The 18,007-nt window shown below is 41.2% G+C and overlaps 1 protein-coding gene across 1 annotated transcript in view; it reads right to left on the reverse strand.

The window, feature by feature from the left end:
• Nucleotides 1-10,044, reverse strand: part of DLEC1 (DLEC1 cilia and flagella associated protein) — a 39,516-nt gene extending 29,472 nt beyond the window's left edge. The window contains exons 1-12 of the mRNA XM_052807764.1: nucleotides 9,981-10,044; nucleotides 9,270-9,410; nucleotides 7,446-7,602; nucleotides 6,800-6,910; nucleotides 5,525-5,718; nucleotides 5,041-5,261; nucleotides 4,720-4,801; nucleotides 4,238-4,325; nucleotides 3,363-3,536; nucleotides 2,435-2,571; nucleotides 1,408-1,500; nucleotides 123-213 (exon numbers count right to left, since the gene is read on the reverse strand). Of these exons, the coding sequence (XP_052663724.1) occupies nucleotides 123-213; nucleotides 1,408-1,500; nucleotides 2,435-2,571; nucleotides 3,363-3,536; nucleotides 4,238-4,325; nucleotides 4,720-4,801; nucleotides 5,041-5,261; nucleotides 5,525-5,718; nucleotides 6,800-6,910; nucleotides 7,446-7,602; nucleotides 9,270-9,410; nucleotides 9,981-10,013 (1,522 nt within the window). The 5' untranslated portion in view covers nucleotides 10,014-10,044. The remainder of the gene's footprint in view (nucleotides 1-122; nucleotides 214-1,407; nucleotides 1,501-2,434; nucleotides 2,572-3,362; nucleotides 3,537-4,237; nucleotides 4,326-4,719; nucleotides 4,802-5,040; nucleotides 5,262-5,524; nucleotides 5,719-6,799; nucleotides 6,911-7,445; nucleotides 7,603-9,269; nucleotides 9,411-9,980) is intronic.
• Between the last annotated feature and the right edge of the window lie 7,963 nt (nucleotides 10,045-18,007).

Here is an 18,007-nt window from a genome sequence, read left to right on the forward strand (position 1 = left end):
GTATTTGCTTAATCCAGTGACATAAAGTGTTACCATCACTTCAAGCCATCAACCACCACTCAACATTATCTGAATATGTACAGAGTTAGAAATGTGATCTCTGAAAGGTTTTAGAAACAAACCTGTGACTGTAACATCATTGACTAGGCAATTGTCACAAACAATGGTGTATGTTTGCTGTGAGACTTCTGGAACAGAAGGGAAAAACACTACCTGAAAGAGAGAAGTGAAATAGCAATGTCTGTAACTGATTTCTCTCCAGGAAGCAATAAACTTCAATTTATAAATGTTCACAGTTCTAGTGATCAGGAATTAAATCTTATATTTGCAAGAAACAGACAGTGTCAAATTCCCTTAATAGAAACCAGAAAGAAACAGGTGTTTTCTGGGTTACTAAACTTATATGTGTGTATCTGGATGGTCACCAGAGGCTGCCTTTATAGTCACTGGAGATGTGGGCAGTCTACTGGGTTAGTTATATGAATTGCACCCTCAGAATTGTATCTGCCCGCAGTCACTTACTGAGCAACAGCATGGCTGCCTGTCAAGCTACAACAGTGTGAGCAGGGCAGCTGCTGTGTGCCCTCCCTGAGTTCCACCTCAACAAAAAAGGTTCAGGGGCCAAAACCTTTAGCTGTGCAATGTGCACCATGGTTCTTCTACCTGTTATCCATTACCACCTGCAAACCCAACCCATGCTAAATCCGTCTCCTTTTTCTCTCCCACATGTGCCTGGCCCTGCTGAAGCAATGCACCTGGGGAGACAGAAAGGAGGAGAAATGTTTCTCCTTTATCCACACCTGCCTGACCCATTCCTCTTATTAACAGCCAGCAGGCACTGGTAAAATAAAGAGCTGGAGGCTAGCCATACTTTCTACATCACTCTTCCTCTCTCCACAGTGATGCTATAATAAAATGTGGTCCACATCAGGCAAAGCAGTGGTGGCCACCAGTAATGCACACCTACTGCAGGATCTTTTTCAGGGAAGAGTACAGCATAAGTGAAGGATTTGTACCTGTTGCTCTACAATGAAAGAATTTTTTCCCCAAAATGTTCTTTTTTCCAAGGAAGCTCAGAAAGGAAAAGATTCTTGGACTTGATGCCCCAGCTGGAGTGAAATAAGCACTCCTGTGTTCTCAGATTCCTGTTTTCTCTAACAGGATTCTTTGCGTGGGGAAAATCTGACTGGTCTCTGAGTGGCTAAGCAAGTCTTCGAAGTTGCAATGAAAGACTCTCCAGTAAGACTCACAATTGCAATTCTTCCAGCATAAGTGCACAAAAGGATTTGAGCATTTTTGCTCACACAAACCCATATTTGCAAGGTCCAGCCAAGACCTTCTACAATGATCTTGCTTGCTAATGTATTTGGTGAAGTACAAATACTTTCTATAGCAGTTGGTACTAACCTCTACTGTTGTGCTCTGCCCTGGAGCTAGCTCAAAAACAGCAGGATGGATCCCAAAAGGATCTTGTATCACAAAACCTACAGTGGCAACAGACTAAGGTGTTAAAAAAAAAAGAAAAAAAGAAGAAAAAAGAAAGATTAATAAATTAAATTGATCAGGTCGTTGTTTTTAAAATACAGGGTTACCTAAAACAGGCAGTATACAACATCACTGTTTTACCCCTTTCTGTAATTTTTTTTCACACTTCTCAAAAGTAAGTGACATGTATATGGCTTAATTAGAAGAAACGCTCCACGCTTTATAATTACCTTGGTGAAATCAGGAGGGAAGGTGCTGTCTCCAAAGACAAATGATAGTGTCAGGAGCCCTAATATTTGTGTTCACAGAAGAAAAGCTATGCCTGAGCATAGGAGATCTGTCTTGTTTCTCCATGCTTATGATGCACTTTGGGTTGGAACTGTAAAACATTTCAGGAGGGACAACCTGGCACATCAGCTATCCCATCAGCCTTTTCTCCAGCACATAAAATGCCAGTCTACAAGTCACATATTATATTCTTTATCCATTTTACTTAGACCGTGGTTTGTGATGGAAAGCTAAAGACAGAGCAGTACTGGAGTGGACTGCTAGGGTCTACAGGTGCAGCAAGGTCAGTAAGTGATATCTTTGGTGGGGAGGGGGAGGAAATTAGCTCAAGTAATGCTAGAACTGATTGCATTTCTATTTGCTAAGGTCTAACGTTAAAGTTCAAGCCAGTTGTCCTTTCCCTGATCTATGCCTGAGTTTACCTCACCACTAAGCAAGACAACTTCTTCCAGAGGCAAGCCAGAGCACAAGCAGAAGGTTCGGACATCCAGGGAGATTGGTCTTGAGGATAAATGTGAATCCCTGAGCGAATGGCACAATACGGATGTCCCCAGCAAGGCCTTATGACTTCTGTGCTAATATACCATGACTAGCTCAAAAGGCCTTCATGTCAGGGCACCTACACCATACCATGTCCAGTATTTCCCTTCCAATCACTCACCCTGAAATTAGGAGGTGGCCAGGCTTTCTTTGGCATTATACAGAACTTCCCAGTGCTAATTCCCTCGTTTCTGCACAAAATCATTGTTACTTTTATTCCTCCAACAAGGCAGGAACCACAGTCTATAATGCGAGGCACTGCAATAAGTAACACAGAAAATCAGATTACACAGACAGTGGAGGGTACCAGCTGGCAAAGCCAGCTACTTCTTAAATAACTCTTTACAGACAACATTACTGCATGTGAATATGCTAGGTGCTGCAATGCTAAAAACCCTCAAATTCTTTCCATTTGAAAGTTAAACAGTATGAGGTGCATATTTCTACATTCATCTTACATTTTAATGGTGCTTCCTACTTAAAGACTCTATTGAATGATAACAAAAAGTAAGATGATTTTTTAAAAAGCTCAGTATAACAGGAAAGGTGAATTTACAAAAAATCAAAGCAAGTTTCTGCAAAAGTAATCCTGGTTGTTACAGTTGAGGCTAGATATCTGAGAGGTGAATCCTGCAGATATGTCATATCCATATATAATTAATGTAACATTCCATGAATATTAATTAACAGCATCAAATATTTATAACTAAATCATAATTCCTTAATGTTTAGGATCAGTAATTACAGTTAGGAGTTCAGGAATTGACAAGACACAAACCTAGAAAAGTAGCTCCTGCTCACTCCTCTAATACAGTGAAAAAAAATGAGCTTGATGTGGCAAGAACAAATAATTGAGGAAAAATTTGACAGGATTACATTTTAATAACTAATAAATCTATTATGAGTGAAAATTAGGTAGCTATCAAAGTGTAGAAACTGCACTGCCAAGTTTGTCCACATTTGGTCTGTGACATAAAATTGGAGACAAATGAAAAAAAAATGCAAGTCCATTTAACTTTAGAGAAACTTAAGAATTGGACATTACTGACATGTTAACACTGGAGGTGGTCTTTTAGCTTGGATCGGGATCAGAAGAGGTTCTGATACTTGGGTCTCCACTAATATACAATCTTCGTAATCTCCTAGATATTCAGGAATAAATTGGACCGTATACTGGCATGTCATCCCAGGAGCAATCATTCCTCCCTTTCCTGGAAATTTTCCTTGAAAAAAAAAAATAATGCCGGGAATTAAAAAAACATTAAAACCTCCCAAAGTTGGAATATGTATTTATGATCGCATCTCCCTCTGGAAAGATGCCTGTAAATTCTCCTCGTTTATTGCCTAAGTCAAGCTGATAAAAAGGAATGACTACAAAAGGCTTGCCAGTGTAATCTGTGTATGTGCATATCTTCCACTGAACTCAAAGAAGATTTTTTTTGTCTGAAATACACTTCTCATAACTACAGAAAACAGAGTGAGGAGAAACCTAAAAAATGTTACCCAGTTTTCTTCTGTCACAAGACAACAAGGCTTACATGGGGGCATCTAAATTTCTAAATATGCTGCAACTGAAGTATGTTATTTCTTGCCCTCTCCCCCTAATGATTTCAGTGCAAACTACGTCTGTTCCTAGATGAATTTTGGATAAGACTGAATCTAGGTATTCCATAGATACATTTCAATCTAACTTCAAACACTTTAATGTTAGTTAGTCTTCCTGAATTCCTCCTGAGACCATTTGAATCTGCTTATGAGTTGCATGCGAAAGGTCCTAGAGACATAAGTCAACCTTTAGTTTCTAACAAACTGAGCACTATGGATAGCAGAACCAAACATAACGTCTCTGAAAAATGTTTGTTCAAGCAGATGAATTAGATCTCTCAGGTGTTAACATCTTAAAGGCAGTAAAAAGAACCCTTACCTGGCCCAATGGCAAATGCTGAAGTAGAGGGGGGGATAAGTCTTACGTGATGACATGTTGAAGTGATGTTCTGCAGCTCTATAGTCATCTTCATTCAAAAAGAAAATAAAATACGCCATTGTATTTATCATCACTCATTATAATGTTTGCAGTTCCCTAGTACTCTGCTAGTAGTAACTAATTTATCATCACAACCAACCTAAAAATCTCAGTTTATTCAATAAAGGCTGAATCAGATACTACCAAAATGAAGCAGAGACTGAAAAGGGTCCCTTCTAGTTTTCACTGGTCAGTGTGTCAGTGGCCTGTGTGAAAGAGTATCTTCAAGGAAGGTAAAGGGTCATTAATTCTATATAAAGAAGAAACTCAGACTTTTGTTAAACTGCAGAAAGCCAAAAGATTGGATGAAATATGTAGATCATGGCAGGACATAATGCTCTTCAGTGGTAGAATTAACTCTCTACAAATAAGTAAGTTCTCACCTCATAAACCTGGCCAACTTCATAATCAGAAAATAAAACAGTAGGTGGATTGGCAAGAAACACAGGAACGAATGAGGTGTCACTGAAAGATAAAAAAAGGGAGACATTATCTTACTGCCTAGTTCTTTAAATACTGATAAAATGAGAAATGGCAAAATGTTTCCTTTAGCAAAACCAAAATGTCATACAGACATACTTTGTTTCCTAAGAGACTATTCAGACATTTAGCTCAAAATATCTACATGTAAATCCACAGTAATTCTATAGTGAAGCGCTCTCTGTGCTCCAGCTCAGAATCGAGAAACTGTATATACTGCATACCCTTTATTATCTTCTGCTTTTCTTCTGGCTATAGTTTGTGCCACCTTTTCTTGAGAAATGACAAGAGATTTGCCTCCATGAAGAGCATTTGGTGGGAAGAAGCGGGGGTTCTTCAAGTAGTTCTGCTTTTTCTCAAGTTTGGCAAGGTAAGCACACTCACTTTCTCCCTCTGCTTTGCACTTACTGTCTTTCCAGGCTAGCTTCTGTGAGGCACTAGTTTTCTTTGAAAAACAAAGAGATCATGGTCCAAAATTAAACACAGCAATTTTGAGGATGATGAAAAAGGTATCTGTACATGTCTAATTAAAGCTATACAGGATTGAAAATTCATATAGAAATATTGTATTTCTCTTTTCTTAACAGATCAAATAAAATAAGTCCTGAAGCCAAATCAACAATGCATTGATATTCACCCTTTGTTACAGGAACAGCAATAGGCCCTACAGTGCCGATAGACTAAAATAAATAAATCTATAAAATGTACCTTACTTGTCTTTTTAGTCTGGTGGCTAGAGTCTGGAGTTGAAGGCAGAGTTAATGTGCACAAAGACACATTTGACAGACTACCAGATATTGTCTGTAGGTGTGCAACCTCTGCAGGCATCTGGTCCCACGAGCCTGAAGAAACATGCTGTTTAAAACTAAATGTCTCTTTGATGTAGCCAGGTTCTGATTTTCCTGCAATTCAAAGAAAATTTTAATTCTATGAGAGAAAAACATTAATTATAAGCATTTATTCTAAGCATAGGTGTATGAATTTATTTTAGTCCTGTTGATGGTAAAAATACACTTTATATCCTCTAGAATTTAATTTACATTTATAGTTTATTTTGCACAAATGAAGCTTAGTGCTTTAATAAGAAAGCTTTTAAAAATATTACTTAAACAAGCTATATACAAAGAAGGTTATATTACTCTGAGAAAGCTAAGTTAATCTTACAAGTGAGTGGGACTTAGAATGTCCTGTTCAGTTTACAAAAAAATCTATATGATGGACTTATAACAATCAGAAAATTGACATAAACAGAATGTACCACCTAGTTCCATGTTCCTAAAGTTAGACAACAAAATTGTCACCTCAGAGGAAACTCTAAGATGTTAGATTTTTGGTTTTGTTTGGAATTACAATGGAAAAAAAAATCCCAAATCTTGGAATTTGTGACTAAGTTGATTAGTCTGATATGTTTGTTTTGACTTGACTGAAAAATTTCATTTTAGTGATACTAAAACCTTTCACCTTGGCTCACACATGAGTAAAAGAAGTAAAGAAGTCTTGACATTGCCCAAAAGATTTTTCTTACTGATCTTCATTTGCAAATTAAACTGATATATTTCCAGAACTGGAAAATTTTAAACCCAAAATAAAGAATACAATTTTATTTCCCTGAAAATAGTTTTTACTTTAATATAACTACTTCCATTCTCTGTATACAAGATGTAGTTGCAGCTTTGTGCTAATGAAATTGAATAGAGGCAGAGCAGTCACAATTAATACAGTTTTTGTGTCAGATGGAAAGAACTGTAAACAAATGTGCGACCACCATTAAATTTCATACTTAAGCACATTTAAACTCAATAATTTTTATCAATTTTATTTTGACAATGTCCCTGTAGTGGAATTTTATGCTTGTAATACTAGAGTCCCTTCTGCTTTGGCAGAAAACTATAAAAATATAATCAGATCTGCTACATCCTCCGATGCTTCAATTCTTATAGAGTGTTCTAAAAAGTCTAAATTATTCTCTGCTTTAAAAGTTACCTTTTGGTGCTCTAGTAACATGTAATTTATCAGTGATGTAATCATCAGGGCAGGTTAAATGATTTTTTCTGAGAAGTTCATTATCCACAATCCATCTAAAAGAGGATGCCACTGCAATGGTAAAACAAACCAACCAAACAAACAAACAAAAAGCTTAGCCCCTTAAGATACACTATCTTGATCAATCCAAAGTAGTGTTGTCTTTATAACTCATCACTGTCAGGTAATATTTTTGGATAGAGAAACAGTCTGGTATTTTAATCCCAAGACTTGGATGTGCATTTCCACAACTCTATATTCAGTTCAAGCCCAGCTATGCAGCCATCAGAGAAACATTTAATCTCTGTTTGTTGCTGCTATATATCAAGGTATGTATGCTTGTAATAAAGTTAGGTGGTAAGTCACTAATCACAAATTTAATACCTTGAAAATGATCTGGTTGTTTAGTTTCTTACAATGTTAAACAGATGTTACTCTACTTGAATCTCTGCACAAAATCCTTCAAAGTTACTCTGTTGATGTAAAGCCAACCCAAAAGCTCACCGAGCCTAGTGTCAGTCCTACCAGTGATTTAGACAAATGTTGCATTGGTCTCCAGGTACCATAAGCATGTACTGGGGAAAGACACTACTTCCAGAATCCTCACCTGGTGGCAAACTCATTTTGTCGAAATCTTTCCCCGCATCTGCCTTCAGCACATTTAGGGCCCTTTCTTCTTCAGCTTTTGCTCGATCCTGAGCCTGAATGATGTTCTCTTCTACTATGTCAGCTTCTGTCAGTCGGCACTTATACTCAGCAAGAAGCTGTCACAGGCATGGGTGAATGTAGAGAAATGAGTGTAATTTGAGCTGTTAAGATCTCCTTACAGATAAATGTTTTCTATTTGCTTTTGAGAGGTAAACAGAGATAGCTTGGTAAAACACTGTTACTTTACAAGCATAAACCGTCATTCCTATCATTTAACTTGTGCTGGGTAAGAAGCACTACCCAAGAAAAATGTGTGAAAGATGAGGAGAGCCTCCCAGGACAACAGAAATGCCTGTCTTTTACCTTCTGTGGGACCATAACTACTGTACTGTATTTTGCCTATAAGTGTTGGAATAAATTTTAAGGGAATGTTCCCTTCTAGTTACTAAGAAGGTTTCTAAAACTCCAAAATATCCCAATAGTGATACTTCACTCCTGATATATTTTTGATCACTCTGCCCAGTGTGGTAAGTGCTTTACAAGCATAACTCAAAAAGAAAAATCCTGCCTCAAAGAGGCATAAATGTAAATTAAAGAGAGAATATAGCAGAGGCACAGAGACGTACAAGACCAACACCAAGAGAAACTGATAGACATTGGTGTCAAGAGCATCTGTAGCCTAACCGAGCTTTCTGTAGAACTTTTACATAACAAGGTCTAACCTTTTGGCTCATTTAATAGAATTAAATAATTTTATTTATTTTTTTTTTAATAGAAAGGATAGGATGCATCTCAGCTAAAATGACATGCTTCTTCCTCTCCTGCTCATTTTGGGATCCCTCCACTGTCACTGGAATCCAGGATACAACTCCACCCCATGCCAAAGTTGATACCTAACATAGATCAGATGGACTGTGCCCTAAAAGTGCCTGTTTGTTTTTTTCTTTTCATTTCTTTTCTTTTTCTTTTCTTTTCTTTTTTTTTTCTGATGACAGAGAGAGCCTTGAGTCACTAGTTCAGCTGTAACATACATGTTACAAACATGTACTGTCAGTTAAAATGAATCTTATCCAAGCAGTCCATTTAGGGAATAAGTATTCATGTTTATTACTCAGAACATACTGTGTCCACCAATATATTCATAAATGACTCAAAAGAAGGAGAAAACTTCAGATTTTTCAGCTCTGCTAACTTTGAGAGGGCATGATGACACAAAATGGAAAAAATACCTGCTGCTCAAATCATCCAGCAATAGCCTCTACTTTTATACACTGACAATAGCTATCAGAGCAATGATTAATAAAAGTATTTTGCATTTCTGCTGTTGATTTCATCCAAGATTCCCAAACAGTGTTGCAAATGTTAATGGATTATGTGTCATAGTGCACCACTAAGGTAAGCATATATAAATAATATTTGCAGCATCTGGTTTCAAAATGCAGCACATGAGAATACTTCATTGCGTGATAGGAAGTCTAGTACACTGACCGGTAGTTACAGGGCGAAGTTGTCAGCCCATAGAATAGGCATTTAAAGGGCTACTGGTTTTACTCTGTGTCTGAAAAGCCGTCCAGAGCTGAGAATATCATGAAGGAGCACGTGGTGAATATTAACTTGTATGAAAGGTTCTGTGGGAAACCATGCTCAAGCAAATTTCCATTAAAATGGCAGTTCTAGGATCCCCCCCTGCCTTTTTATTTTATTTTACGGAAGATCTAGAAATTATGAAGTAGCAATGAAAGCTGAACAGAGCTCCAAACTCTGATGTGGTTTCAACTTGTACCTTCTGCAGCTCCTCTGTAAAACTCTCATGATAAACATTGTCTCCTCCTCGGGACTTGATCCAGTTTGTCTCCAAGTCCACCCCAAAGACATCTCTAGTGTACAGGTCCTCAAAGGTGCTAGCCAGCAAGTGGGAGATGTCCTGAGGAAAGAAAAGGAGGATGTTAGCGCTTAAAGCCTGAGATAGGATCGGAAGAGATCCCTGGATGCATGCAAATGGCTGGAATTAGAAAATGGAGGAGGAAAAGTGGGGGAAAAGGGCTGGGAAAGGTACCCGGGAAGGCCCCTGAAAGGGGACAAGCTGCGCGTTCGCATGTGAACACCGAGGTGTGGCGGCACGTATGTACGTGTGTGTGTGTGTGTGTACAAGGCTGTGCGTGCACACAGACAGTATGTCTGTGCATGTAGGTGATGGCGGCGGACAGGGTTCTGTGTGCGCACACCGGGTGCGCGTGTGTCATGGTTTATGGAGGAGTGTGTCTGTATAGGGCTACCTTGAGTGGGGGGTGTGTGTGTGTGTGAGGGAGAAACAAGCCCTGTACGGGGTATATGCCTGGGTGTGCCAGCCTTTGTGCAGGGCGTGTGTCCGTGTGTCCCACGGTGCGTGGGGTGTGTGTGTGTGTAGGGGTGTGCATGTGTGTGAGGCTGTTTATGGCGGGGTGTGTGTGCAGGGGGGTGCGTGTGCCCCTGCGGCCCAGCCCCGCTGCGTTACCTGCGTGCCGGGGCAGAGGCTCCGCTGAGCCATGGCCAGCAAGCCGGGCGCTGGGCTCTCCCCGGGCCGGGCCGGCTCCCTCGGCCTCCCGCCGTCCCCTCGGCCTCCGGCCGCGCCGCCGTTGCTGAGCGACCGTGTGGGCGGGAAGGGCCAGGCCGCCGGGCGGGGGAACCGGCCCGGGGGCGGAGTGGAGGCAGCCGGGGCTGGGCTCCGTCCGGGGCCACCGCGGAGGGGGACGAGGGGGGCAGCCCCATGACACCCCTTCCCGGGCTTCCTCGCCCCTCACACAACCTCCCGGGCTTCCTCGCCCCTCACACAACCCCTCGCCGCTTTCCCGCCGCCATGTTATTGTACTAGCGCTCTTGAAGGGCTGAGGGCGGCACCCACCCCGTGCCTCTGTGAGGCTCGCACCCGGTTTCTGCCCTGCAGCTGTCAAAAGAGGTACTTTTTGCGCTCTTTTAAAGCAGCGGCGCCGTATGAATTAGTAAGAAACGAAATAAAATGTTGACTCGAAACTTTTTGAGGGGATTTGGGCTTTCCGGGAGGCCTGGCTTGCACCTCCGCTGCCGTCAGGCTCCGGTGCAGGCCTCGAGTTCGGCAGCTGAGGGAAGAAGACGAATCCTCACCTTCTCCCCCAGCTGCAACACACAGCACGTAGAGGCAGGGCTCGTCCCTGCGGCTGCAGCCGGGCTGCGAGGGCTGGAGGATGGGGTAATTCCTCATCAGCCCTAGGAACCATCCATCTTCCCCCTCTGCCTGCCGGAGCGCCCTGGCTGTGTACGCCGGTTGCTAACAACAGCTGCCTGCTCCTGCTGAGGTGGGTGATATTTTCCTTAGAAACCATCCTGGTGTAGCATTTTCTGCTTGTCCTGCATCCTTTTTTTCTTTTTCTCCCCCCCCCCCCCCCCCCCCCGCGCATCTTGCTCAGAGTGAAGGAACCAGACTGTGGGCCCTGGGGCTCCTCCATCGCTAGCAGGGTTATTGGGCTCCATCAGGGTTACTGTAAAGGCGGTTCGCAGGGGTTGGAAGTGGATGTGGGCGATGTTACTGCCCTCTTATGGTACTTCACGGAAAATAACCATCGCAAAAAATAATTTTAATACACCAACAGGTGTTGTTCTCTGAGCAGATAAGCAAAAGGCCTGGGGGGGCATTGAAAAACTGGTGTTTGTAGGCATGTGGCACATGGGCTTGTGACTACATGGTGTCACAAGCTTTAGTTCATCCGCTCACCAAAGTCTGCGTTTGAAATAAGACACCAAATTAGACTTGGAGGCACTGCTGTGTTTTTAGTTTCCCTGTGATAAAGGGAAAGTTGCCCAAGGGAAAGCTCAGCAAATCTGCAATATCGTGTACCGAAGGTTAAGACAACTCAGAGAAATCGCTGACATCTGACAAGGGTAGGACCAGGTACCCATGTTTTCCAATAGAAAAGGTTCACAGCTTTGTTTCTGTGCAGGCATGTAGGTGTGTCCTTGCCTTTAAAAGTAGGTTGGAGCATCCACATTTTGACACGTTTTCATATCATAATTCCAACTTTTCTTGCCATGCGCTGTTACAATTGATTATAACATCTGTTTGCTAACTGGAATGTTAATAAAATCTAGCATTTTTTTAAAGAATTCTTTCCCAGCCTTTAAGAAAACCTTAGAGTAGTGGCAGTAAAGCAGATGTTTTTGTTTAAAATAGTATATAGATGTGTATGAAAACTGAATGTGGAAAAAACTTTCTGTACTTTCATCTTTACTGTCTTTCAGTAACTTGCCAAGCAGATCATCTCAGTTTAGAAGCTGGATTTTTTTTTCCAACTGCAGTTCAGAAACCCACCATGAAATCTGGAAGTGAAGGTGAGATCCATCTGCCCAGTAGTCAAATGCAAGATCAGAAGGGAGGGCTTAAACAGTGGTACAGAGCTATAAACAATTGTTTCCCATGAGACACTGGTATTTTTTTCATTAGATCTCCATTTTTACGCCATCATCATTTACTCATATAAACTTAAAAAATAAATGCCACTGTTCCCATTGTAAAGCTGTTTAATTCACATATGTATTCACATTTCCATATAAATACTATAAAAATTAAGAACAATTTGCATATATAGCATCTTCTTTATAACCATTCTAAGAAACTTAACTTCCAAAGGCTGAGAAGAGACTCATGCATGTAGGAAATGGTAAAAAAAAAAGCAAACCAGAAACTTTAGCCTACATTTACAGATATAACTTGTCCAAATGTAGACACTTTCTCTAACTGCCATCTGTGACTTCTACCAGACTTCCCCTCTGTATCACATAAGGTTGGATTTGATTCTGACATTTTTATTTGGTTTGGGTGTGTGGACCTGAAGAGAGTCCTGGGGCCCCACTTTGTATGCTTGTGTGTGGAGCACAACGACATTTCTCTTGGAGGAAACTAATCTGAAGCTAAGCTCTCCAGGAGCTCACCTCATGTGCTCTGTCAGCTAATGGACTCTTAATGTGCAGGACCAAGAAAAAGCTAATCTGAAATAAAACATCCCCAAATGCCTACAGAGTGAACATTGTCTCCTAAGCAGCAACTTTTTTGCACTGCAGTTCTGCTCCTAGTGCACCAAGCTACTTGCTAAGGTAGGCATAGCCTAAGTCACAGACCTTAGAGGAATCATAAATTCTGCTAAAGTCCAGATTATTCCACTCTTAAAAGTAGTCTCTGTGTCTTGTCAGGATCACATTGCTTTTCTGTATTTATTTTGTTCACAGTCCTCGCGTGATCCCCACACATCCCTTGTTATCCCATGAGGACTCTTAAAAGATCAACTGTTGTCCAAACCCATGCTTTCTTCTGGTAGTAATATGTTCAGAAAAGGTTCTTCCTGTTGTAACCTAATAAAATCACCTTACAGTCATGGGAGTGGTTTGTTCAGGCATCCAGGTACCAAATGACACTATGGATAAGGCAAGCCCAGCTCCTTCTTTCTGTTTGTCAGCTTTCTAAGACTGACAGTAACAGAATGTATTTGTATATGGAATGGCCAGATGTGATTTGAATGCAATCAGGGAGCTCAAATACTGAGTAAGAGGCGATGTGTACATAGCTACATTGCAGAGTGGAACTGTATCTTATGCTTTTTACAAAAATAGCAAGCTCCACAGCAGTGTTATTTACCTTGTTCATATTTTATCAAAAGTATAGATAGATGTTACAACCTGAGCCTGTAAGTCAGCTAGTATATTTCTTTATATATTTTAAAGCAACGGACAGCTGTGTTTGACTAACTATAATCTTAAATTATTGTCAACATGTTCTTTAAACATGTAAATATTGGACTAATAATAGCATCCTTTCACTAAATCAAAACAGTTTGCAGAAAATTTCGTACATTTATCTTCATGGCAACACCAAACTCTTCACTAATGTGAGTGGGCTTCCTTACAAAGGGAGGACTCACTAAACTGATTTAGGACAGTCTTAAAAACAAAAATCAAAGTTAAAAATTCTGCTGAATGTGCCACCCCCATTATATGAATGCAACAATATGGATGCATTTGGAAATATATATCTCTATATGTATCTCAAATGTAAATATAATTCAAATATATCTACATGTTTATAAAAAAATATAAAAAATAGTCTTGGCTTATATATTGATTTTAAAAAAAACCACAAATCCATAGAGTTCAGAATGCATCAAGACTCTAAATATGTTTTGATGTTTTTAGCATTTTCTGAAAACAGGACAAGTCATGCAGGCTTCGTGGCATTCTTTAGATGCGGGAAAGTAAGTGAAATGATATTGCAGTACTATCTTTTGCACTGGAGGAATTGCACTGGTTTGCATATTTGCATCTGGGTAGCAGAAAATTATTTCTAATTATTTCTATTTCTTTGCCTAGGTCGTTGTCTTGGGTTTGGCTTTTCACAAAACAGTTTTCCTAAAACTACGCTGATGAATGATTCACTTTGACGTTGCTGCCCTCCAGTGGTCTTATTAAGGTTTCCGTGTATTCAGGAAAGCCTTTAAAAACAAACATTGTATTAAATCTTTGTTCTGATCAGACGCCTGAGCAGGTAAAAATAGTTCCATCACAAACCAGCATATTCTTTTACTAGTGTATTAGGTGAAGTGTGTTTATTCACTACACTGGCAAAACTATATATTATCCTGTAATTATTGCAAGTGCAGCCAGACAGGTATCACAGGAATGCAGGTCTCCTTTGCATGTTACCATGTGTATCTTGAAGATGAACTAAAACCAGCATCCACAGTCTGACTTTAAAACCCAAGTAAAATTTGCAGAAGTGGAAAATGGAGAAATAACCTTTCAGTTTCAGGTGAAAAATGCCAAACAGCTCAGTTTCTGAAAGCTGGCTTCTCACATTGCACTGCTTCCTTGTCCTGCCAAAGTTGTTTTTTTCTTCAAATGTCCTATTTAGTTTATGGACTACCCATTTCTTACAGATCTTGCCTTGCTGGCTCTACTTAGATCATCTCCAGTTCTCTTGGAGACAGTTTGAAATAACCTGTGACTGGCAGTTCCACCTGGATATTCTTCGTTATTGTCTCTCTTACCATCTTGTGTGGTGTTATTTTGTAGCTGTGTCCTGATGTGAGTCAACCCTTTCACTTGCTTCCAGTTTACACTTCCTGACTTTAGGCTTTTCTTTGTTTCTCACACATCTCTCCTGTATCTACAAATCTGTCCCTCACTAAAACATGTCAGTGGGTATTACCGTACTTCTGCAGAAATACTTACACTGTAATTTCACTCAAGCCGCATGGGATCCTACAAAGCAGACACACCCAACATGTAGGAGAAGCATGTGGGAAATGCATACACAAAGGAGCCAGTCATTCCTTTCCGACAGTGTCTGGGCAGATACATTGCTCTCTAATTAAGCTGGAAACAGGCTACGCCTCCACGCAGAGATCCAGCTGGAGGGTGCAGTGCTGGTGTGACACTGGGACTTTCAAGCAGAGCAGAACAAGGGGCTCATACTCCACATTCACCAACATGTTCACAGGTCCCTGGGTCAGAGAGGGTTATTGGACTACAGAGTTTGACCTCCTTTTGTCAAAACCTATTACATTTAGCCTAAACCAGTTTACCCAGGAACATGTTTTGTTAAAATTAGTGGTTTTCATTCTGTGCTCCATGATGAGCTGGGGATCCACCAATTATTTATAAGGAATCTATGAAAGCTAACAAGGAAAGCAGCCTCTGGTTAGATTCACAACCCAGTATTTGGCTTCTGCTTCTGGATATGTCTTTGTCCCCCAGATTAAAGAATATGGTTAGCATTTTCACACTCTGGATTTTTTTTTTCCTGTGGTCATAAAGGCTCTTCTCAGTGCTATTTTTGGTAAATGAATCCATTTCTTGGCACATCATCTGCATGGTGGTGGACCACAGCTTTCATCTCTCCAGATCTTAAAGACTCTGCAGTCACAAAAAGATTTAATTGATGCTTAATAGTGTTGTTCTACCCTTCAGGGACATCCCTGGGGAGATGTCTGTCCCCCATACCTACACTGCACATTCCAGGTTTGCACAGATATATATACATGGACGAAGTTTGTGTGAGCCTCTTCTGTCCTGGAAGCAATCTAGCATGGCATGGCAGAACTCCACAATAGCTAATTTATGCTGCTGGGAATAACCCACTGATTGACTCTTTTTAGTAGGAAATACAGTTCTCTCTTCCCTTGATTCCCTTCTGGGGTTTCAGTTTCTTTTGGAAGTTCTTCTTACACAGCAGCCAAGATTCCTATAAATGCAAAGAAACCTTGGAAGAGGAGAAACTTTTGGTCTGTTCCTTCTACTTTTCTCCCTACCCTTGGGTGCTCCTGTCTGAGATCACCCTACTACTTACTTTTTCCCCCTTGTGACTGATCTGGCTGGGCTCATTCAGCCAAGCCATGGCTGTCAGAAAACCATGGCTTGGGCTTGTCTTGTGCTGTCCCAGTGCCTCAATACTTTACCAAGCTTTCCCTCCTTGTCTTGAAAGCTTTTGCACAAGAAATTAAACACCTTTTTTTCTTGCCTTTATCTGGTAAGTTTTTTCTCAGCCTCCTGTCAGCAAACTTTCAGACACAATTTGTTTGCAGCTATTCCCCTGCTCTCCTGGTTTGTACATTGGGTGAATAAGTTAAAGGGAAAATGCAAATCATTCTTCCATGCCTGTCTGTGCTCTAGATGTCTGTAATGTGAAGATGTGCTGAGCAAAGCCTTTGCCTGGTAGAGGATGGGGCGAGGCCTGAATCTTTGGAGTAGAAGGCGGAAAAGACCCACCATACACTTCCTGTATGGTGCAGTGCAATGAGGAACTGCCACCTAATTTGGAAGAAAAAGGAATCCAAACACCCCTACATTTAGGATTTTTCATCTGGATTTGTCCCCAGCTCTTGGTTCTGCTTTAATAAGAGCATGAGCAAAAATGTGTTTGAAGTAGATGGTACTCCTCACAGGCCCAGATTCAGGCAGCTTACATTTAGTGTAAACTGTTGAATCCAGTGTTCCTTCTTGGTCAGCACGCTGAGGTCTAGAGGCAGCCACTTGAGAGCACTGGGGCTGAAGCTTACAGGAATGTCAGGCCAGGTGAGAGGGAAGTTTCTAAGATGAACCTTGGGAGAAATGCTTTTTAAATTTTACCTTAGCATTGAGTTATTTCTACCTCTCTGAAAGCTGCTAATTTAGGCCAAACTCCAAACAGTATGTTTCCTGGCTACATTGGTTCAGGGTGATGAATGGGGTGGGTTTAAATGTATTTTTATCCCTTTATGCTCAGGAACGTGGGCATAGACAAATGACCCAGAAGGCCAGCTGAGTTAGGGCTTTATAGCTGAACAAGAACATGCTTTAGTCCCAAAATATCATCTCGAGGAGACTGTTCATTCTGGGACAACATGAATATGGAGTGCTAGAGCTACTTCCAAAGCTCTTGCAGGGGTAGGATGGGACATAAGTAAATTGATCACAGGCAACACGATGTCATCTGTTGCAGAGTTGGAGTGCAAGGAGAGGACATAGGCTGTGCTGTTGGAGGGGGGGTCTCTGACTGCCATCTTCCAGAGAAACAGAGGGCTCACAGCTGCTGCAACCTAGCACTGGTGGCAGAAAGGCAAAGGAAGTGGCTTGGATTTTCTAAGGACAGCCTGGCCTCATTTTTGATTCTTGCTGCCCAAGTTAGCTCCAAACTGTGCCCTAGCTCCTGCAGACTGGGAGGAATCTGACTGGAAATAGTGTCTGTAGGAAGTATGGTCAGGGGAACTCGGTATGAAAGAAAGAATATCTGTCCCACTGGGATTGGAGAGTGCGAGAGGTGGTGGTGTCCTGAGGGCATGCAGAGTCTGTCATCAGAAAAATGTACAGCTGTGTTATCACCTCACTTTCCCAGTGTATTATTCCATTTTTGCTGGTAGGGAAAGATAAGACCGGCTCAGCCAAACCAGCAGGCTTGCATATGCTTTTCCATGTGAGCCCTGCAGTGGATCAAAGAAAGCAAGGAGGCAGCCTTGTTCACCAGCTAGATGAACTGGTACCTGCCTACAAAATCAGCATCTCCTTTTCTGCCCAGGCTAGCAGAGTACATTCAGTAGTACCCTTTACTGTGCCCAGGAAATCATGAAGCAAGGGGTGTGTTGTTTCCATTTACTTTCATTTATTGCCATCTAACTGGCCTTCACCTAAGGCACTGAGACAAGGGCAGGGAATTGCCCTAGTGGAGAGGTCCCAGAATGACTGTTTTTCTCCCCATTATGCCCTGCTGTAAACTGCACCTAGTAACTCTTCTATTAAACTTATTACTTGTGTCTGTGTTATATCTCTAGGCAGGCTATTCTGGGGGCTAGTTATGTGATCTTTTAACATTTCAGGGCTTGTTTCTAACACAGGAGCTTCCTTAGGGTTCTGAGCAAGCAAATGTCTCCCAAGGGAAGGTTTTGCTCTTAGGACAGTGTTACCTACAGTTGCCTACATTTAGGTGCCTGTTGTGTAAGATGCCCAAGGATACATAATACCTTTGCAGGGGGCTGGCAGACATTGGTG

The sequence above is a fragment of the Harpia harpyja genome, chromosome 1 (assembly GCF_026419915.1).
Source record: "Harpia harpyja isolate bHarHar1 chromosome 1, bHarHar1 primary haplotype, whole genome shotgun sequence".
Taxonomy (NCBI): Eukaryota; Metazoa; Chordata; class Aves; order Accipitriformes; family Accipitridae; genus Harpia; species Harpia harpyja.